The following is a 21,720-nucleotide window of genomic DNA, read 5'->3' as shown; positions in this document are numbered from 1 at the left end:
TCAATCCTAACCCCCTTTAGAAATATACAAAGCCTGACACATAGGAACGTAGGGTTCATATCCTTCCTTCCCCACCAACTGCTTTCCTGCAAAGATACCTGTACTCTTCCTCCCAACCACATTTTCCTCTGTTGTCTCCTTCCTTTTGACCAGCCAATTCTGTCTGTCCTGAAATAGGCCTGGTCCTTAAGTGGTTAAAGTGAATGGGACTGTCAGTGAATCAACAGCGGGTCAGAGGAGTAGCCACTGCGGGACAGAGAACAGTTGTTCCTTAAAAACTAGAATTTAAATCGAGTTGATTTAAATCAAGCTGTTTTACTAGTTATTTAAATCCTGATTTAAATTGTGATTTAAATCAAATCCACCCTGCTTTGTTGTGACATCATATGTTACATGTCAGATTTTGATATACTGCTTACTCCTCCTGTACTTACACAAACAGATTGCTCATTTATAACCTAGTGCTGTTATTGGTAGCAAATCAAATATCAGCTTTTATTTACACATTCTTTTTCTGTTTAAAAATCATAAAATGCTAAAATGGACTTCTGTGTGATTGCTGTGCCATCTTGCACATCTGTTTGCATAGGTATATAAAGGAGGGGGCTAGACCAAACACCAGTTTAGTAATCAAATATTGGGGGGGGGGGGATATATATATATATATTAGAACTTCCTGGGGTTCAAGGTTACCAGGCACTTCAACCTGCACTCATTTAGAAATCTGCTTGAAATGTCTGAATAGGGTTAAGGAACTTAAGGGCCGGTTCACATATATGCGATGACAGACATCTCATGTGATTCGGAGCGCACTGCTCTGCAAATCTCGTAATGTCTGTGCGATGCAAATTCAGCTATACGGATTGTATAGCTGAATACTCATAGCATTTGGACACAACTCGCACAGAACCATTTTTTGGGTCCACACCATAATCGGTTTGCATGGTTGTTCACACCTGAGCTATCCGATTTACTGCGATATGCGTACTGATCTGGGGGGGGGGCTTAGTTAACTTTGTATTGACACCCCCAGTGATTCGCATATGGCAGTGTTAACTGCCTGCTAGTTGAATGCGATGCGGGAACCCGCTGTGGATTTGCGGGGTTCACACATCGCATGTGTGTGAACCTGGACTAAGCATTGGCTCAGGTTCCCTTTAATTCACTAGAGCAGGGACTGAAACTCAGTAGCTTAGTGAAACTATATTGCTGTTTGTTTATGGACATAACATATTGACATACTGTACATTACCAGCTTATCTCACTTATCTGTCTTTGTTTCTTTACTGCCTTTCAGGAGAGTGAAAAGCACAATATATCACTATTGGAAAAAGTTCATGTTATATGATTCTTTTTGTATTTCCTCCTCCCCTTCTCTGTTATGATTTACCTCCAGACTTGACTACATTTTTTTGCAGTCAAATACAGTTGTGTTCAAAATTATTCAACCCCCAATGCTGTAAAGGGTTTTAGGGAATTAAGTGTACATTTGTAATTGTATTCAGAACGAAATCCTACAAGGACTTCTTAAAGAACCATATGCAACTAAAATGACATCAATTGGTTTTTTAATACAGTAGTAACTGTTTCTTTTGTGAATTCATCATTGACACAATTATTCAACCCCTTAAAGACTACCACTCTGAAGAACAGAGGTTCATTTGAAGTGTTTTCAATCAGGTATTGAAAACACCTGTGGATGTCAGGGAGCAGCAATAAAGCCTAATAAGCACCAATTAGGCAGCTTTAAAATGACTGTGATACTCAGCTCCTTCTAGACATTTACTGGTGTGGTTACAAACATGGTGAAGTCAAGAGAATGGTCCAGGAAGACAAGAGAAGAGGCGATTACTCACAGGCGATTCACAGGAAGGGCAATGGCTATAAGAAGATTGCAAAGATGTTAAACATACCAAGAGACACCATAGGAAGCATCATTCACAAATTCAAGGCAAAGGGCACTGTTGAAACGCTACCTGGTCGTGGCAGAAAGAAGATGCTGACTTCGACTGCTGTGCGCTACCTGAAGCGTATAGTGGAGAAAAGTCCCCGTGTGACTGCTGAGGAACTGAGAAAAGATTTGTCAGATGTGGGTACTGAAGTTTCTGCTCAGACAATACGGCGCACACTGCGTAATGAAGGCCTCCATGCCAGAACTCCCAGGCGCACCCCTTTGCTGTCTCCAAAGAATAAGAAGAGTCGACTGCAGTATGCCAAAAGTCATGTGGACAAACCACAGAAGTTTTGGGATAGTGTTCTGTGGACTGATGAAACAAAATTAGAACTGTTTGGGCCCATGGATCAACGCTATGTTTGGAGGAGGAAGAACAAGGCCTATGAAGAAAAGAACACCTTGCCTACTGTGAAGCATGGCGGGGGGTCAATCATGCTTTGGGGCTGTTTTGCTTCTGCAGGTACAGGGAAGCTTCAGCGTGTGCAAGGTACCATGAATTCTCTTCAGTACCAGGAGATATTGGATGACAATGTGATGCAGTCCGTCACAAACCTGAGGCTTGGGAGACGTTGGACCTTTCAACAGGACAATGATCCCAAGCATACCTCCAAGTCCACTAGACCATGGTTGCAGATTGAAGGCTGGAACATTTTGGAGTGGCCATCACAGTCACCAGACTTAAATCCGATTGAGAACCTCTGGTGGGACTTAAAGAAAGCAGTTGCAGTGCACAAGCCTAAGAATGTGACTGAACTGGAGGCTTTTGCCCATGACGAATTGGCAAAGATACCCGTAGATTGCTGCAAGACACTTGTGTCAAGCTATGCTTCACGTTTAAAAGCTGTTATAACTGTAAAAGGATGTTGTACTAAGTACTAAGATTGAATGTCACTTGGGGGTTTAATAAAACTGATAATGATGTGAGCACAGAAAAGACATTTGTGGTTATTTCATTATAATAAATGTTATGTTATATTTGTCTGACCTACACGTGCCTCTTTGATTCAATTGTAAGCAGGATGACTGAATGATCAAAATCAATGTCAAACTGGCCAAAACAATCAATTTCAGTGGGGGTTGAATAATTTTGAACACAACTCTATCTATCTATCTATCTATCTATCTATCTATCTATCTATCTATCTATCTATCTATCTATCTATCTATCTATCTATCTATCTATCTATCTAATCTATCGTATCTATCTTATCTATCTTATCTATCTTATCTATCTTATCTATCTTATCTATCTTATCTATCTTATCTATCTATCTATATCTATCTATATCTATCTATCTATCTATCTATCTATCTATCTATCTATCTATCTATCTATCTATCTATCTATCTATCTATCTATCTATCTATCTATCTATCTATCTATCTATCTATCTATCTATCTATCTATCTATCTATCTATCTATCGTGAGTACACCCCACACATTTTTCTAAATATTTGATTATATGAAGAAATTACACTTTGCTACAATGAAAAGTAGCGAGTGTACAGCTTGTATAAGGCCCCTCTGACACCTGGCAGTCCGTCGGCAGACTCTGTTTTTCTCAGCCGGGGATCGATCCGCTGATCCCCCGCTGAGCAGGCGGATGGCATCTCTGTCTGGCAGCTGAGTGCGGAGACAGAGCTGTCAGGTCCCCGCTGTTCTCTATGGGGGAATCGGATGAGAATGGACCGTCTGTCCGTTCTCATCCGATCCAATCCGCTGGACGGATGGAAAATAGGGTTTCCATCCGTCCAGATTTGATGGATCGGATTGGATGTCAGCGGACATGTCTACGCTGACATCCGATGCCCCATAGAGATGCGTGGGGCATCTATTCAGATCCACCTAAAAAACAGACAGGCGGATTTGAATGGTCCACCTGTGTGAAAGGGGCCTAACAGTGTAAATTTGCTGTCCCCTCAAAATAACAACACACAGCCATTATTGTGATAAATGACTCTTTAAAAAAAGAGTCCACCCTGCGCTAAGCAACAAGTGATCAATATGAAAGTATAATACTGCCGCTGCTGCTTATCACTCAGTGAAAAATAGTATAACAAAAAAAAAAACACAGCTCTAAAGACAGTGCATATTCTTACATCATGTGACCAAAATAACTCAATCCAGTGAATTTAAAACAATGTGCTTTATTCCTCGTGTATATGTGCATTTAAAATAAAATAGTGTTGGCAGTAAGTGAGTAACATATAAACATCAATAAATAAATTGGTATACAATCCCAGTGCTGAAAAAATAAGTGAATATGAGTATACACTCCACTAAATAAATTAAATATAAAAAGTCCCAATTATAGGATTAAATGGAAATTTGATTCAAATAAGTTAAAATGTAAGTGTCCAGTGATAAAAAGTGGCTGGTGCTCAAATAAAAGGGAACATCTAAGTGACTTCTTGTTGACCGTGAATCACCGTGTTCACTCCTTCCCCAAAAGTGAATCCACCTACCAGACGGTGTGGACCCCTAGGTCTTATGATATAGGGGTCTGAAAGACTTGATACTGGTAAGCACTTGTAGATAGGGACCCCCTTTTTTATGTATCCTCTCTTCGGTATAGGGAAACAGACAGAAGAAATCCCAAGATATTGCAATACGTTCAAACAGGTTTATTTGAAAAAAACGTGCAGATGTACACTTAAAAAAAAATCACAGTATTCATGCGCTTATCATAAATTACTTACGATCATAAGTGACTTATTACGTTGCTGACAAGACCGGAATTACGTCACTTCTGGTAAGGTGGAACGCAAGTGGAAGCGCGGTGGAATGCACGCCACTCGTTACTGCACGGATTGCGGAAGCAATAAGTGATGACCGCTTCACCTATATCTTGGAGGTTGGCCATGCAAGTTATGATGAGCGCATGAAGACTGTGATCTTTAGAAGTGTACATCTGTAAGTTTTTTTCAAAAATACCTGTTTGAACGTATTACACTATCTTGGGATTTCTTCTGTCTGTTTCCCTATACCAAGGAGAGGATACATAAAAAGGGGGTCCCTATCTACAAGTGCTTACCAGTATCAAGTCTTTAAGACCCCTATGTTGTAAGACCTCGGGATCCACACCGTCTGGTAGGTGGATTCACTTTTGGGGGAGGAGTGAACACGGTGATTCACGGTCCACAAGAAGTCACTTGGATGTTCCCTTTTATTTGTAGCACCAGACACTTTTTAATCACTGGATGATCACTGGACACTTACATTTAAACTTATTTGAATCTAATTTCCATTTATTCCTATAATTGGGACTTTTTATATTTAATTTATTTTGTGGAGTGTATACTCCATATTCACTTATTTTTTTCAGCACTGGGATTGTATATTAATTTATTTTATTGAAGTATATATGTTGCTCACTTATTGGCAACACTATTTTATCTTAATTGCACTTATTCACGAGGACTAAGGCGCATTGTTTTGATTTCACTGGATTGAGTTTTTTTTTTTTTACACCTGATGTAAGAATATGCACTGTCTTTGGCGCTGTGTTTTTTTTGTTATACTCAGCCATTAACGTCTAAACCGCTGGCAACAAAAGTAAGTGAAAATGTCCAAATTGGGCCCAGTTAGCCATTTGACCCCCCTCCCCCGTTGTCTTGTGACTCGTTAGTGTTACAAGGTCTGGAAGTTCAACATGGAACCACACGGCAAAGAACTCTAAGGATCTGAAACAAAGAATTGTTGCTGTACATAAAGATGGCCTAAGCTATAAGAAGATTGCCAAGACCCTGAAACTGAGTTGCAGCACAGTGGCCAAACCATACAGCAGTTTAACAGGACAGGTTCCCCTCAGAACAGGCCTGGTCATGGTCTACCAAAGATATTGAGTGCTGCCAGCATTGCTGCAGAGGTTGGAGGGGTGGGGGGGCCAGCTTGTCAGTGCTCAGACCATACGCCGCACACTGCATCAAATTGGTCTGCATGGCTGTCGTCCCAGAAGGAAGCCTCTGTGCAAAATGATGCACAAGAAAGCCCGCAAACAGTTTGCTGAAGACAAGCAGATTAAGGACATCAATTACTGGAACCATGTCCTGTGGTCTGATGAGACCGAGATAACCTTATTTGGTTCAAATGGTGTCAAGCGTGTGTTGTGGCGACCAGGTGAGGAGTACAAAGACAAGTGTGTGTCTTGCCTACAGTCAAGCATGGTGGGAGTGTCATTGTCTGGTGCTGCATGAGTGCTGCTGGAACTGGGGAGCTACAGTTCATTGAGGGAACCATGAATGCCAACATGTACTGTGACATACTGAAGCAGAGGATGATCCCCTCTCTTCAGAGATTGGGCCGCAGGGCAGTATTCCAACATAACGACCCCAAACACACCTCCAAGATGACCACTGCCTTGCTAAAGAAGCTGAGGTTAAAGGTGATGGACTGGCCAAGCATGTCTCCAGACCTAAACCCTATAGAGTATCTGTGGGGCATGCTGAAACGGAAGGTGGAGGAGTGCAAGATCTCGAACATCCACCAGCTCCGTGATGTCGTCATGGAGGAGTGGAAGAGGACTCCAGTGGCAACCTGTGAAGCTCTGGTGAACTCCATCATGCCCAAGAGGGTTAAGGCAGTGCTGGAAAATGGTGGCCACACAAAATAGAAACACTTTGAGCACAATTTGGACATTTTCACTTAGGGGTGTACTCACTTTTGTTGGTTTAGACATTAATGGTGGTTTAGACATTAATGGCTGTGTGTTGTTATTTTGAGGGGACAGCAAATTGACACTGTTATACAACCTGTACGCTCACTACTTTACACTGTAGCAAAGTGTAATTTCTTCAGTGTTGTCACATGAAAAGATAAAATAAAATATTTACAAAAATGAGAGGTGTACTCACTTTTGTGAGATACTGTATATCTATATAGATAGTAGGTGTTATCCCAATACGTCTGCGAAAGTGGAAATGCATATTAGGATATGCTTAGAGATTATGCTCTGTGCAAAAACTGGACCCCTTTCTGTGGGGTAGATAAATAACGCCAGGTTAGGGTTAATGAAGTCTGTGCATGTCTTTATCTCTTCTCTATTTTTCCTGCTGCTCTTGAGCTAAAATGTATAAAAGGAAAGATGGGCGAAGTACCAATTTGTACAAATCCAACTGGCTGTCGAGTAGGAGTATCTAAATGTCTTTTCTATTTTATTCATCTGATGATGTTAAAAAAATTCATGTGAATCCAAATTATAAATAATCTTGTCATGGTTTTTTCTTTTACTTTGCAGTTGAAGAAATAAAATGGAAATTCTTGAATATAACCAGCAAACTCCCGTTGCCGTTTTCAAATATCTACATGTTTCTGCCTCATTTGTTGGGACACGAAGATAGTTTGCAGCCCAATGTCCTTTATGGACATGGGAGAACAGGAGGTGAGGAAATTGACAAATTTATTTCCCTTTTTATCTTATTTTTTTTTAATTCATATTTTAGTCATTGAAAACCTTTTCCTGGCAAACAAATATATACCACAGAAAAACATCTAAAAATTAAACAAACCACATCTGAAATAAACAACCCCCCAACAAAAAGCAAAAACTCAAAACGCAACATTCCATATTTTAACATTATACAGTCTAACCTCTCTCTCCTCTCTGGTCCTAAAAATCTAATATTCTCAAGCTTGTAGCCCCCATCGTATTCTCACCAGCCTGGTACCAACCCCAGGTATCTGAAGCCATTCCACACAAATCTTTGGATTTTAGCACTGGCTCACACTTTTGCAGGTATTTTTTGTGCATTTTGCAGAAACGCTCCACAGTCCATTTAACATGGTTTCCTATTGTTCACATTTCTGCTTTTTTTTCAGCCAGTGCATTTTTGGAAAGGGTCAGGGACTTTTTTTCCAGCAGATTGCACTTTCCGTGTTATAGACTTCAATGGACCCGCCTCTTCCCCACCCTGACTGGTGGTTGTGGGAGTCTGCGGGCAGGGAGCTTATCAGAATCTGGAAGCCTCCTTTAACAGGAGGTTCCCAGATCCTGCCCCCCCCCACGTGAATGAGTATGGGGTATGTAGTACCCCTACTTATTCACCACAAAAAAAGGTGTAGTGTAAAAAAAGCAAAGTAGGCAGTTTTTGACAAGGCCTTTATTTAAAAAACAAAAATAAAAAGGCATGTCCCCTAATGTAGATGCTCTAAGTCAGGGTTCTTCAAACTATGGCCCTCCAGTTGTTCAGGAACTACAATTCCCATCATGCCTATTCATGGCTGTGAATGTCTGAGTTCTACAATGCATCATTGGATGTGTAGTTCCACAACAGCTGGAGGGCCGGAATTTGAGGATCCCTGCTCTAAGTGAAGAAATGTCATCAGCAGACCAAGGATTCCTCGAAAGGGTCAAAAGCTTGATTCCGTGGTCACATGATAAATATATAGCAACGTTTCGGAGCCATGCAGAACCGCTTCATCAGGCAAGAGGTAGATCCATTGCCAATAATGCCTGCCGGCCTGAAAATGGAAAAAAAAAAAAACACAGCAGACTCCCGCTGTTGGCCTGCCAACCTGTCTGACAGTTCCTAAAAAGCTAAGCCACAAGGCAATGTCACCTGGTGACACCGCCCCCTGTGATGTCATCGACCAGTACATGCTGAAAAACGCATCAACCGCAGCCGCATAGATGTGAACCTAGGTTTAGAGTTCCCCTATGCTGAAAAGTCAACTGTGCTAAATTCAAGTTCAAATTCACTGTTGATATCATTCCTCTTTTGTGAATGGATGTGGCTAAATACACTTTAGTGCAATTTTCTAGTGAGAATGTTCTTCTGAGCCCCAGATCTCAAATTACCTTGATTTTCTGTGTCTTCTAGATGTCCCAAAATGCACAAAATGGATTAAACGCAATACAACTAGGATTATTACATCTTTCTGATATCATACCAAATTAGAACCTCCCCAAAATAGGATGAATAAAATCTCCCGGGGTCTGGCCACATCTAGTAAGTTGTAATCACCCTAAAGACCTGCTTTAAAGAATAATTGAGGAGTTCTAGATGTCCTATGGACAAAAACATCCAAGAATCCATTAAGGTAAAAAAATCTTCAGGGTTTAAAACTACTTTAATCTTGTAGTATTGTAGATGGTAGATGGTAGAGTCTTGTAGATGGTTTAAACCATCTCTGGGCAGGCTGATTGTACGCAAGTCAATCCATCGATCTACTTGGGTACAACCAGCATGTTGGATTTTTAAATGCAACTATTGGCAGCGGCTATTTTCGCTAGTAATAATCACTGTGTTTTCCTGGCAGAGCAGGAGGACACAATAGCTCTGCAGGATGGATTCCCCCATCAAAACTGACTAATAATGTGGGAATCAAGCGTTTTTTTTTTTTTTTTTCTGTAACCCGTAGTTGCAGATAAGAAAATCGCATCATCTATGGCCGCCCTTATTTGCATCTAAAGATAATCTTGTAGTTCCTGTATTATCAATAGGCACAGTACTTGTAAATTCCAGAAAGTGCATTGAATATTTAAAAACTGTACATTTATTTAGCATAAAGCCTGTTTGATAAGGATTTATAATTTTATATTTTATTGCAGCCAAAATATTTTCTGGTATTTTAGCTATTCTAACAAAAATTGTGCGTTATACATTTAATTTAGCTGCTGTTTTACATCTTTGTAAGCAAAGATATTGGCGAGTTTTAATCTGAATTTGATACATTAGTACCTGGTTGTAGTATAACCAACTACATACCATACCTCATACCAGACTGGTAGACTGGTAATAAATTGAGCTCAAAGGATGCATTGATAGCAAGAGGCTTTATATAGAAGTCTTCTATTTACCGGGACCCCCCCCCCCCCCCCCTTAATTAGGAAGTAGCTCCGCTGCTCTTTTCAGCTCATCTGAAGTAAAAGGAGACTCTAAATAATTTATATTGCCCTTCTCCAAGGCTCGCAATGTTGTCTGTTCTAAATAATTACCTAGTTGGTTAAATGTGACAATTTCACAGGCAGAAGAAACCATTGTACCCATTTCGTATTACATTTCCCTTATGTATGCAACTGGCTGCCAAGTCTGTGCTGTGGTGGCTAATAGATGCTCACCTTCATCTTCTGCTTTGAAATAATGCTGCTTATGTTTTCCTTTTTTCACTTAAAGGATTTCACTTAAAGTTCACTTTTTACAAAAAAATAAATAAATAAAATGCACATTTTTTTGCAGGTAAAAAAAAATGCATTTATTTATTTTTGTTGTCAAGAACTTGTAAAGCATTAAACCTATGATCAACAGATTGTGAGTGTAATGCCACAGTCCTGCAGACTGTCTGTGCAGCGGTCTGCCCATACCCCTGATACGAGCAGGCAGTTACACTGACAGGACGCTCCAATGAACTGCCTAGAGCGATCAATAGCACCCTGGTAGTTCATTGAGAAATACAAGCTGACAGCCAAAACACTGTGAATGAAGGACGTGGCTGCTGGGGCAGACCCCCATTCGCTGTCTTAATGGGTGGGTTGGAGGGAGGGGGGGGGGTGCGTTTTATAAGATGTTACATCCTGAGTATGGGTGTAACATGTTACAAAAAAACCCTTTGTCACTCTTATTCATCTTCTGCTCTGTTCTCTTGTACCATCCATCGGGTTTTTATCCCATTATTTTAAACTGGTCTTACCAGCTGAAACTGCATCACAAGAATACCTCGTAGGCTTCCCAAAATACTATGGAGAATCGGTGGAATTATTCTACATGGGGAGGGAGGAGGTCAGAATGAATTGTGAAGGATATTAGGAACAATTTTAGGCAATAGGGATTTAGTTTCCAAAGAAGAGAGGTACCCCTATAAAATGGAGACTGGTCAGAAATGTCTCTAATCAATCTTATGGATCAATATAAACTAAGGAGAACAAAGTTCTAAATCTATTCTAAAAAAAAGTTTTTATTTTTTCATATCGGTTTTTGAAAAACACAAGTTTTTCCCTCTCTTCCACTGTGTCCGTATTGAACGTAGAACTAAAAGTATGCAGCTACGTAGCAATGAAACATGAACTTAGTCAGAAGATTGTAATTGCGTTCAGACCCTTGTGATTTAATTTCTCCTGCCACACTGCATACCCAAGTAGAAGACACTATTATGTATTTTTTCAGCCGCGCAGGCTTTTGTGTCACTTGCCTGGTCATTGGATTATGAGAATGTATTATGGTCACCCACTGAATTATTTGAGGATGATGTAGGCAGGTGACTTGGAAATCTGTAAAGTTGTAACTGGAAATAGTATTGCACCAGCCTAGTTAAGCGTTATGGTTATGGCTCTGGACACAAGCTGTCTGTGTCCAGGGGTGCATGTCCTTCCTGTACACAAGTAAACACTCCTGTTACCAGTGTACAGCTGCAGCCTGTCATTGATTTGTACAAGTGGCTGTATGCAAATTGTCACTCCTGGATGCACTCTTTTTTTTAATGGCATACAGCTCTCTGTGCCTTCTAACCCCTTAAGCCATTATCAATGTTTACTTTTATATAGCTCTTTACTACTGAGTATTCACAGGACACACCTGGTGTAAATTGGCTGTATTTGCATTTCACAATCTGGTCTTACAGCCTTTTCCTAAGACAACGGTTTAAACTCTTTAGTGTCACATAGCCACAAATTACAAGTCATTTGTAACCACAGAAATATAGTGTTAAACTGTTTTTAGCATCCCTTGTAATATATGTAGATACGTAATGGCTTTTTGCGACATGAGGTTTTTAGTTTTATTTATTATATACCTTTTAATTATGGAGATTCAATGGCAATACACCTAAAGTAGAAATCCAGGCTTGGTATAAATTTACATAGTTACATTGGCCCAGCTTGGACCAGTGTAACTATGTACAGTATATACCATACCTGGCCGATGACGCTGAAAATCACTGAAGTAGATACTGCTACTTTATTGATCTCCACTTGCTTCTGGGTACCATGCTGAGCGTCTGTTCTGATTTTATTGTAAACACAGGAGGTCGGCTGCTCAGCACAGGCTTCATAATACTAATAACGACAGGACAGATATAGTAAAATATTTTCTTTCAAATTTGGACCCCTTGGATTATTTTTTTTTGTATGCTCCCCATACTGAAAGGTCTAACTGGTTTTGTATATAATTCAATTCTGTATATTTTTGATACTGCTTTGCTGTGCTCTTTTGGCCAGATAACTAGCTTATGATCTTTACTATAGTAGACATATTGAGGTTTATTTACTAAAGCTGGAGAGTGCAAAACCAGGCTCACGTGTACATAGAAACCAATCAGCTTCCAGGTTTTATTGCCAAAGCTTGGTTGAACAAGCTGAGGTTAGCAACCATTTGGTTTCTATTCAGAACTGAGCTTGATTTTGCACACTCCAGTTGCAGTTTGCAGTTATTTAGACTTGAGCATTGAGGAGCTGTGTTCCTACTCAGGTAAATATGTCAGATGAGGAACATTATTATCATGTCGTGATGACACTCTGGATATCACTTTTGTTGTATCTCCGCCTTGACCTTGGGGAAACACTGAAGAGGGTTTGTTTTTACAGCGTGGACTCTATTGTGGACTGTCCTGTAAAAACTAATTATGGACATTAATTTTTGGTATTCATGTATTATTAAAATTCTACGGCTGAACTCGCACAATTTCCAACTGACATTTCAGTCCGACTTCGGGGGCGATTTGAGAGACATCTGTGTGGGTTTATGCACAGATGTCTATTGAAATTGTCCCGGAAGTCACCAAATGTAGTGCAGGAATTACTTTTGGGAATTGGTGCGGCGTCTCACCGATTCAGACGGTGCCGTTGCCGGCTATAGGCTCCGTTTTTGGATGCAATTTGACATGTCAAATCTCATGTCAAATCCACCAGATGTGAACAGGGGTTAAGGACAGCCAGACAGACAGCAGCTTCACAATCCCTGTAAGATTTAGAAGTCCTAAAGTACATAACTTTTGAGTAGTGGATTGTGCTAAGGGTTTAGAGTGGCACAGGTGCCTTTTGGATATATATGGTGAGTTTTTTTTTTTTTTAAGTTGTAATTTTTTTGTCACATTTTTTTGGAAAATAAAGAAATTAAATAAAATGTGATAATATAATTATACCTCAAAAAACATTCTGCGATGTCTCCCAGGTATGGAAATAGCACGTGTGAGACTTTTTCACAGCCTGGAATAAATGCATAGAGGAGCAAAAAACCCAAGGAGCACCTTAGGGCATTTCAGGAGCATAAATTACCCGTAAATTATGCATCTTATTTCCTGACTACCCATCACATTTTTGGGACCCTACTACAAACCCTACTACTCCACATTTTTCCTTACAGTTTGTTTGCTTAATACAGTGATGACCACTGTAAAAGCAATTGTTTTACCTGTCCTAAATGGCTTTCATTTATAATTCATTGTTTACGGTTGGGATTGCTGTTATTGTCCACAGCTATCACATGGTACAGGGCTGCTGTGGTTGGCCCTGTACCATGTGATCACTGACTAAACACAGATCACAATAGTAACCGATGATATTATGAATGTACAGATCTCCTGCTGCACTTTTTGTATTTTGGCAGCCAGCCCCACTGGCAGCCTCGATTTCTCTCAGTGCAGGCCTCCTTTTAATCAGGATTTACTTTAAAATTTTAAATGGCAGACAAGTCTCTGGGGGATATATTCTTTGGAAAGCTTATAGTCTACCCTGGGATAATTTTAACAAATAAGACTCCAAAGTTTCTGAAAAAGCTTTGGGCAAGAACAATTGCCCACAGATGACATGAACACAATTTATCCTAAACTTGACTACAGCTTTGTGTGTTTTTTTTTTCATTACAATATGCAAGATTTCATTTTCTCACATTGACAATAAGCTGAGCATTTCCTGAAATGTTTTTTTTTCTTTTCTTTCTCAAACGTATCAATTACTTTACTCTAAATAAAATACCTGAAAACACAAACTGAGAGTTGGTTATAAAAAACTATTGCTGTTCAGAAGTATTCATGTCATAGTTTCAGTTTCTGCATTATTTTAGGCATTGTTTTTGCTTTGTGCTGAGCCCAAGGCTAACCTATTTTTCTGCAGTTTCCAAACCCATTGCGTTCCCAGCCCAATTGCACAGCATGTATTTATTTGTGTTGCTTAAAGTGAGTTGTCATATTTTTAAATCACAAACATGTTATACTTGCCTCCTCTGTGCAGTTGGTTTTGCACAGAGCAGCCCCGATCCTCCTCTTCTTGGGTCCCTTTTCTATCCTCCTAGCCCTCCCCCTCCCTCAAGTGCCCCCACAGCAAACAGCTTGCTATGGGATCACCCGAGCCCAGCTGCAGCTCCGTGTGGCCATTCAGACATGGAGCTGCGGTCCGGCCCTGCCTCCTCTCCTAATTGGCTAACTGACTTTGATTGCCACGGGAGCCAATATCCCTGTGGCTGTGTCTCAGCCAATCAGGAGAGAGTCCCAAACAGCCGAGGAACTCGTGGACAGAGATGGGGCTCAGGAAAGTATAAGGGGTGGGGGGTGCTGGGGGGGCTGCTGCACACAGAAGGCCTTTTATCTTACTGCATGTATTAGGATAAAAAAAACAACTCCTTTAACCACTTGCCTTCTGTGCACTTAAACACCCTTCCCATCCAGGCCAATTTTCAGCTTTCAGCGCTGTCACACTTTGAATGACAATTGCGCGGTCATGCTACACTGTACCCATATGAAATTTTTATCATTTTTTTCACACAAATAGAGCTTTCTTTTGGTGGTATGTAATCACCTCTGGGTTTTTTATTTTTTACAAAAAAAAAGAATAAAGACAGAAAATTTTGAAAAAAAAAAAAGTTTTTCTTATTTTCTGCGAGTAAATTTTGAAAATAAATTTTTCTCCTTCACTGATGTGCGCTGATGAGGCGGCACTGATGGGCACTGATAGGCTGCACTGATGGGCACTGATGAGGTGGCACTTATGGGCACTGATGAGGTGGCACTTATGGGCACTGATGAGGAGGTACTAATATGCCGCACTGATGAGCACTGATAGGCGGCACTGAGAGGTGGCACTGCTGGGCACTGAGAGGTGGCACTGCTGGGCACTGAGAGGTGGCACTGCTGGGCACTGAGAGGTGGCACTGCTGGGCACTGAGAGGCGGCACTGACGGGCGGCACTGATGGGCACTGATAGGCGGCACTGATGGGCACTGGCGGATGGCACTGGACACTGACGGGTGGCACTGATGAGCGGCACTGATGGGCAGCACCATCAGTACCCACACTCAGTGCCCATAGTGCTGCCAGTCAGTGCTCATCAGTGCCTAGATGAGCAGGCACTGATGGGCACTGACTGGCAGCACTATGGGCACTGATTGTGGGCATTGATGGGGGCACTGATGGCGGGCACTGTGGGCACTGATGGGGGGGCACTGTGTGTATGTTTTTACCTTTTATTAATCAGGGCACTGGTGATCAGTGCCCTGTTTACATCGCTGTGTGTCCCCGGCGCTGTGAGGCTCCCCCTCCTTCCTCACACTGCAGGCTCTGTGTGAGGAAGGAGCGCCGGCGATGAGAGATGATCTCATATGTTTACATATGAGATCATCGCTCATTGGACGGCCCGATCACGTGGTGAATGGCCTCTGTGATTGGCCATTCACCACGATCTGTGATCGGCCGCGTCCAAGGGACACGGCCGACACAGATTTTCCCCGCTACGCGCTCGCGGGAGCGCGCGAGGGGGCGTGTCACTGGAGGCCGTTTAAAAACGGCCTCCCGAAAATTCGAGTCCGCGCTGCAGGCGTATATAGGCTGTAGCGCGGATGGCAACAGGTTAATACAGCCCCAGTGCAAGGACAAGCCCAAAAAAAGCCTTGATTCCAATTGTCCCAGTTCGCACCAACAAGGTGTTGCAAAGCACTACAGTATGCGTTAAGACAGGGGTGTCAAACTCAACTTTCTTGCGGGCCACATTATGGTTGCCCCCCAAAAGAAGGGCCAGTCAGAAGACTAGATGTCCAGAGCACCCCACCCTCTGCTTACATTAGATGCCAAGATCCGCCCCCCCCACCATCAGAAGTCAAGATTCCACCACCCTCCCTTTATATCACAGTGCACCCCCCCCCCTTACCTTGTGCTGCTGCTGAAAAAAGGGTTGGGGTGGAGCTGGGAATCAGAAAGTGCTGGGTCTGGAGGAGGACCTGAGGAGGGCTAGAGTCAGCTGCCAGAGTCTGCTGAATGCTGAGTCAGGGGCACAAAGAAATGTAGCCGCTCAGGTGTGAGCAATGAAGTGTTCAAGCATCTGATGCACGTCTGGTCCGCAACCCAAGATCCAATATCATGAAAAGTAGATCACACTCTGATAAGAAAACCAATGGACTTTTATTAATGAAATGAAAATCCAAACATGACAAGCATCAAGGATGAACGAACAAGGCAGTTGACGCGTTTCACAAATTAGCTTAATCATGACATAATCATAAATATAACAGATATTGGATTCTGCTGAATGCTGAGACCAGTGGAGGTGAAGATAAGGGGGTGCTGTGGCTGCACAGAGAGGTGTAGGATCTGTAGGAGGAGTTCTGTCCTCTCTGCTGCTGACTGCTGATATGGGAGGTGCGGAGAAGTGTCTCTCTGTGTCTGCACAGCGAAGGGCAGGATCTGGTGGCAAAATTCTGTTGTCCTCTCTACTGCCGACTGCTGAGACAAGGTAGGTAAGGTAGGTACAGAAACGAGGGTTAGCTGCAGGAGAGGTGCGAGGGCCACATGAAATAGCCCAGTGGGTCTTGTGTTTTGACACGTGGGCGTTCAGTGGAAAAATACAAATTTTGGCCCCTGCTGCTTAACTAGTTCCCATCCGCGCTACAGCCTATATACGGCTGCAGCGCGGACTCGAATTTTCGGGAGGCTGTTTTTAAACGGCCTCCCAGTGACACGCCCCCCGCGCATTCCCGCGAGCGCGCAGCGGGGAGAATCTGTGTCGGCCGTGTCCCTTGGACACGGCCGATCACAGATCGTGATGAATGGCCAATCACAGCGGCCATTCACCACGTGATCGGATCATCCAATGAGAGATGATCTCATATGTAAACATATGAGATCATCTCTCATCGCCGGCGCTCCTTCCTCACACGGAGCCTGCAGTGTGAGGAAGGAGGGAGAGCTGCACAGCGCCAGGGACAAAGAGACATGTAATCAGGGCACTGATCACCAGTGCCCTGATTTCTAAAAGGTAAAAAACATACACAGTGCCCCCCCATCAGTGCCCACAGTGCCCGCCATCAGTGTCCCCCATCAATGCCCACAATCAGTGCCCATAGTGCTGCCAGTCAGTGCCCATCAGTGCCTGCTCATCTAGGCACTGATAAGCACTGACTGGCAGCACTATGGGCACTGAGTGTGGGCACTGATGGTGCTGCCCATCAGTGCTCATCAGTGCCACCCGTCAGTGTCCATCAGTGCCATCCGCCAGTGCCCATCAGTGCCGCCTCTCAGTGCCCATCAGTGCCGCCCGCCAGTGCCGCCTCTCAGTGCCCAGCAGTGCCACCTCAGTGCCCAGCAGTGCCACCTCTCAGTGCCCAGCAGTGCCGCCTATCAGTGCCGCCTATCAGTGCTCATCATTGCGGCATATTAGTACCTCCTCATCAGTGCCCATAAGTGCCACCTAATCAGTGCCCATAAGTGCCACCTAATCAGTGCCCATAAGTGCCACCTAATCAGTGCCCATAAGTGCCACCTCATCAGTGCCCATAAGTGCCACCTCATCAGTGCCCATCAGTGCAGCCTATCAGTGCCCATCAGTGCCGCCTCATCAGCGCCCTTCAGTGAAGGAGAAAAATTTATTTTCAAAATTTACTCACAGAAAATAAGAAAAACTTTTTTTTTTTTTCAAAATTTTCTGTCTTTATTCTTTTTTTTTGTAAAAAATAAAAAACCCAGAGATGATTAAATACCACCAAAAGAAAGCTCTATTTGTGTGAAAAAAAATGATAAAAATTTCGAAAGGGTACAGTGTAGCATGACCGCGCAATTGTCAGTCAAAGTGTGACAGCGCTGAAAGCTGAAAATTGGCCTGGATGGGAAGGGTGTTTAAGTGCACAGTAGGCAAGTGGTTAACATTGCATGTCAAATTAAGTATCCTTGGGATTTATTTAAATTACTATACTGCAGTAATGAGTGGTAATGGGCATTGGGTATTTTGGTGCTCGGCAATGACCCCACTTTCTAATACAGACATTTTTTATTTTGATGGAGGAAGAGTTAGAATCTCTGCTAGGTTTTTTTTTTTTTTTTTGTTCCCACTGGAGGAATTCACCTTAACACATTTTTCTGGTGACTGTTGTATCTACAGTATCTCACAAAAGTGAGTACACCCCTCAGTTTTGTAAATATTTTATTATATCATTTCATGTGACAACACTGAAGAAATTACACTTTCTACAATGTAAAGTAGTGAGTGTACAACTTGTATAACAGTGTCAATTTGCTGTCCCCTCAAAATAACTCCACACACAGCCATTGATGTCTAAATGGCTGGCAACAAAGGTGAGTACACCCCTAAGTGAAAATGTCCAAATTGGGCCATTTTCTCTCCCCGTTGTCATGTGACTCGTTAGTGTTACAAGGTCTCAGGAGTGAATGGGAAGCAGGTGTGTTAAATTTGGTGTTATCACTCTCACTGGTACTGGAAGCTCAACATGGCATCTCATGATGGCAAAGAACTCTCTGAGGATCTGAAAAAGAGAATTGTTGCTCTACATAAAGATGGCCTAGGCTAAAAAAAGATTGCCAAGATCCTGAAACTGAGCTGCAGCTCGGTGGCCAAGACCATACAGCGGTTTAACAGGACAGGTCTCACTCAGAACAGGCCTTGCCATGGTCGACCAAAGAAGTTGAGTGCACCTGCTCAGCGTCATTTCCCAAGGTTGTCTTTGGGAAATAGATGTATGAGTGCTGCCAGCATTTCTGCAGAGGTTGAAGGGGTGGGGAGTCAGCCTGTCAGTGCTTGGACCATACGCCGCACACTGCATCAAATTGGTCTGCATGGCTGTTGTCCCAGAAGGAAGCCTCTTTTAAAGATGATGCATAAGAAAGCCCTCCAACGGTTTGCTGAAGACCAGCAGGCTAAGGATATGGATTACTGGAACCATGTCCTGTGGTCTGATGAGACCAAGATAAACTTATTTGGTTCAGATGGCGTCAAGCATGTGTGGCAGCAACCAGGTAGGGAGTACAAAGACAAGTGTGTCTTGCCTACAGTCAAGCATGGTGGTGGGTGTGTCTTGGTCTGGGGATGCATAAGTGCTGCCGGCACTGGGGAGCTACAGTTCATTGAGGGAACCATGAATGCCAACGTATACTGTGACCTACTGAAGCAGAGCATGATCCAGACCAGGTCTCTAACATCCGCCAGCTCTGTGATGTAGACATATGCCGGTTTTCGGTAATTCGATATATCGCGGTATTGCATAGCAACGGTATTGTTATTGTGGCATTTTTAAAATACCGAGTTTATCTGCTCCTGGGTCTGACTTGTGAATTGATACATTTCAGTGAGCTGGATGACTCATTCACTCACACAGCTAAGCCTTTCAGCATCAGTCTGCCAGTAACTATAAACAAAAATGATTACATTTGTATCTTTTCCTTCCCTCTGCCAGGGAGAAAGGAAGTTTAACCTCTTAAAGACTGGACCTTTTTATGACACTTGTTGCTTGCAAGTTAAAATCAGTTTTTTTTTTTGCTAGAAAAGTACTCAGAACCCCCAAACATTTTATATATTTTTTTAGCAGAGACCCTACAGAAAAAAATGGCGATTGTTGTAATATTTTATGTCACACTGTATTTGCGCAGCAGTCTTTCAAACGCAATTAATAGACTTTAACCACCTCCCACCCGGGCCATTGTAAATATACGGCCGGGTGGGAGTCTCGTCCTTCTGAATGGACGTTCTGGAACGTCCTTCAGAAGGAGGGAGATCGCGCCACCGCGGGCACGCGCAGCGGCGCGATCTCGATGTGCCTGTGTCCCTCGGACACAGAGCAACATCATTCGGCAGGAGGGCCCTGTGATTGGCCCTCCTGATCACATGACGGCTGTGTCCAATCACAGCCGTCATGTAATGTAAATAGAGCCGTTGTAACGGCTTCGATCTCTTCTCCTCCTGACAGATCCTGTCAGTGAGGAGAAGAGAAGAGGATCGGTGCTGCTGCTGGGGTGATCAGTGAGTATTTCTAATTACTCACTGATCACAGGGGGGGTCTGTGCTGGTAATCAGATGATTGATTACCAGTACAGCCTTGGGGGGGGAGGGGTGCCACTAAGCCACCAGGGATGCCCACCCATGACCACCAGGGATGCCCACCATGGCCACCAGGGATGGCAAGCAGGGCTCAGAGAGCCCCCCAGTGCCCTCCCTATCAGTGTTGCCCACCAATGCCATCTATCAGTGCTGCCCACCAGTGCCCATTACTGCCATCTATCAGTGCCGCCCACCAGTGCCCATTACTGCCCACCAGTGCCGCCTATCAGTGCCCATCAGTGCCCCCCATCAGTGCCGATCAGTGCCCCCCATCAGTGCCGATCATTGCCACCCAACAGTGCCACCTATCAGTGCCCATCAGTGCCCATCAGTGCCGCCAATCAGTGCCCATCAGTGCTGCCTATCAGTGCCCATCAGCGCTGCCTATCAGTGCCCACCAATGCTGCATATCAGTGCTATCTATCAGTGCCACATATCAGTGGCCATCAGTGCTGCATATCAGTGCTACCTATCAGTGCCCATCAGTGCTGCATATCAGTGCTACCTATCAGTGCCCATCAGTGCTGCATATCAGTGCCACCCCATCAGTGCCACCCCATCAGTGTCTCCTCATCAGTGCCTGTCAGTGCGGCATCATCAGTGCAGGAAAAAACATATCTATTTACAAAATTTTATAACCTAAACAAAAAAACTTTTTTTTTTTTTCAAACTTTTCAGTCTTTTTTTATTTGTGCACCAAAAAAGAAAAAACCTGACGGTGATCAAATACCACCAAAAGAAAGCTCTATTTGTGGGGGAAAAATGACACAATTTTGGTTTAGGTACAGTGTTGCATGACCGCGCAATTGTCATTCAAATTGCAACAGCGCTAAAAGCTGAAAATTGGTCTGGGAAGGAAGGGGGTTTAAGTGCCCGGTATTGAGATAGTTAATGAATAAAAAAAAAAAAAAAAAACGTAACAGTAAAGTTATCCCAATTTTTTTTTTTTTTTGTTACACAGAGAATCGTGATCTTTATTCCAAGCTAAAAAATCGTGATTCTCATTTTGGCCAGAATCGTGCAGCTCTATATAATAATAATAATAATTAATAGATAAAAACACCGGTCCTCCTGCAGGTTTAACCAATTAATGACTTAACTATTGCTTTAGGCCTGGTTCACATGTATGCGGGTTGGGGGCCCACATTTGCACAGGCATAGCAGCCCATTGATGTGAATGGGCTTGAGCTGCTATGCCTGCGTTTTCAGCTGAAAAAAGGTGCATGCAGAATTTAAAAAAATGCAGTGGCCATGAAATCCATCCTTCTTTTGCACCATGCGACTTACCTGCCATTGCTGCACACGCAAACTGTTTTTAAATGCCGTGCCCACGTATACAAAAAATGCAGAAAGCTTGCCAGAGCAGGAACTGCAGGTTAGTCGCATGGTGCAAAAGCAGGATGGATTTCAAGGCCACTGAATTTTAAAAAAATGCTGCATGCACCTTTTTTCTGCGGAAAATGAGGGCATAGCAGCCCGTTCAAATCAATGGGCTGCTATGCCTGTGCAAATGTGGGCTGCCA

The 21,720-nt window shown here is 43.0% G+C and overlaps 1 protein-coding gene across 1 annotated transcript in view; it reads left to right on the top strand.

The window, feature by feature from the left end:
• MGAT4D (MGAT4 family member D) overlaps positions 1 to 21,720 on the top strand; it is a 327,531-nt gene that overhangs the window by 130,024 nt on the left and 175,787 nt on the right. The window contains exon 3 of the mRNA XM_082243787.1: positions 7,193 to 7,336. Within this exon, the coding sequence (XP_082099913.1) occupies positions 7,193 to 7,336 (144 nt within the window). The remainder of the gene's footprint in view (positions 1 to 7,192; positions 7,337 to 21,720) is intronic.

The sequence above is a fragment of the Pelophylax lessonae genome (genome assembly GCF_965119305.1).
Source record: "Pelophylax lessonae genome assembly, chromosome: 1".
NCBI lineage: Eukaryota > Metazoa > Chordata > Amphibia > Anura > Ranidae > Pelophylax > Pelophylax lessonae.
Note: the sequence above shows the minus strand (reverse complement) of the source record. Positions and strands in the feature narration are given on the sequence as shown.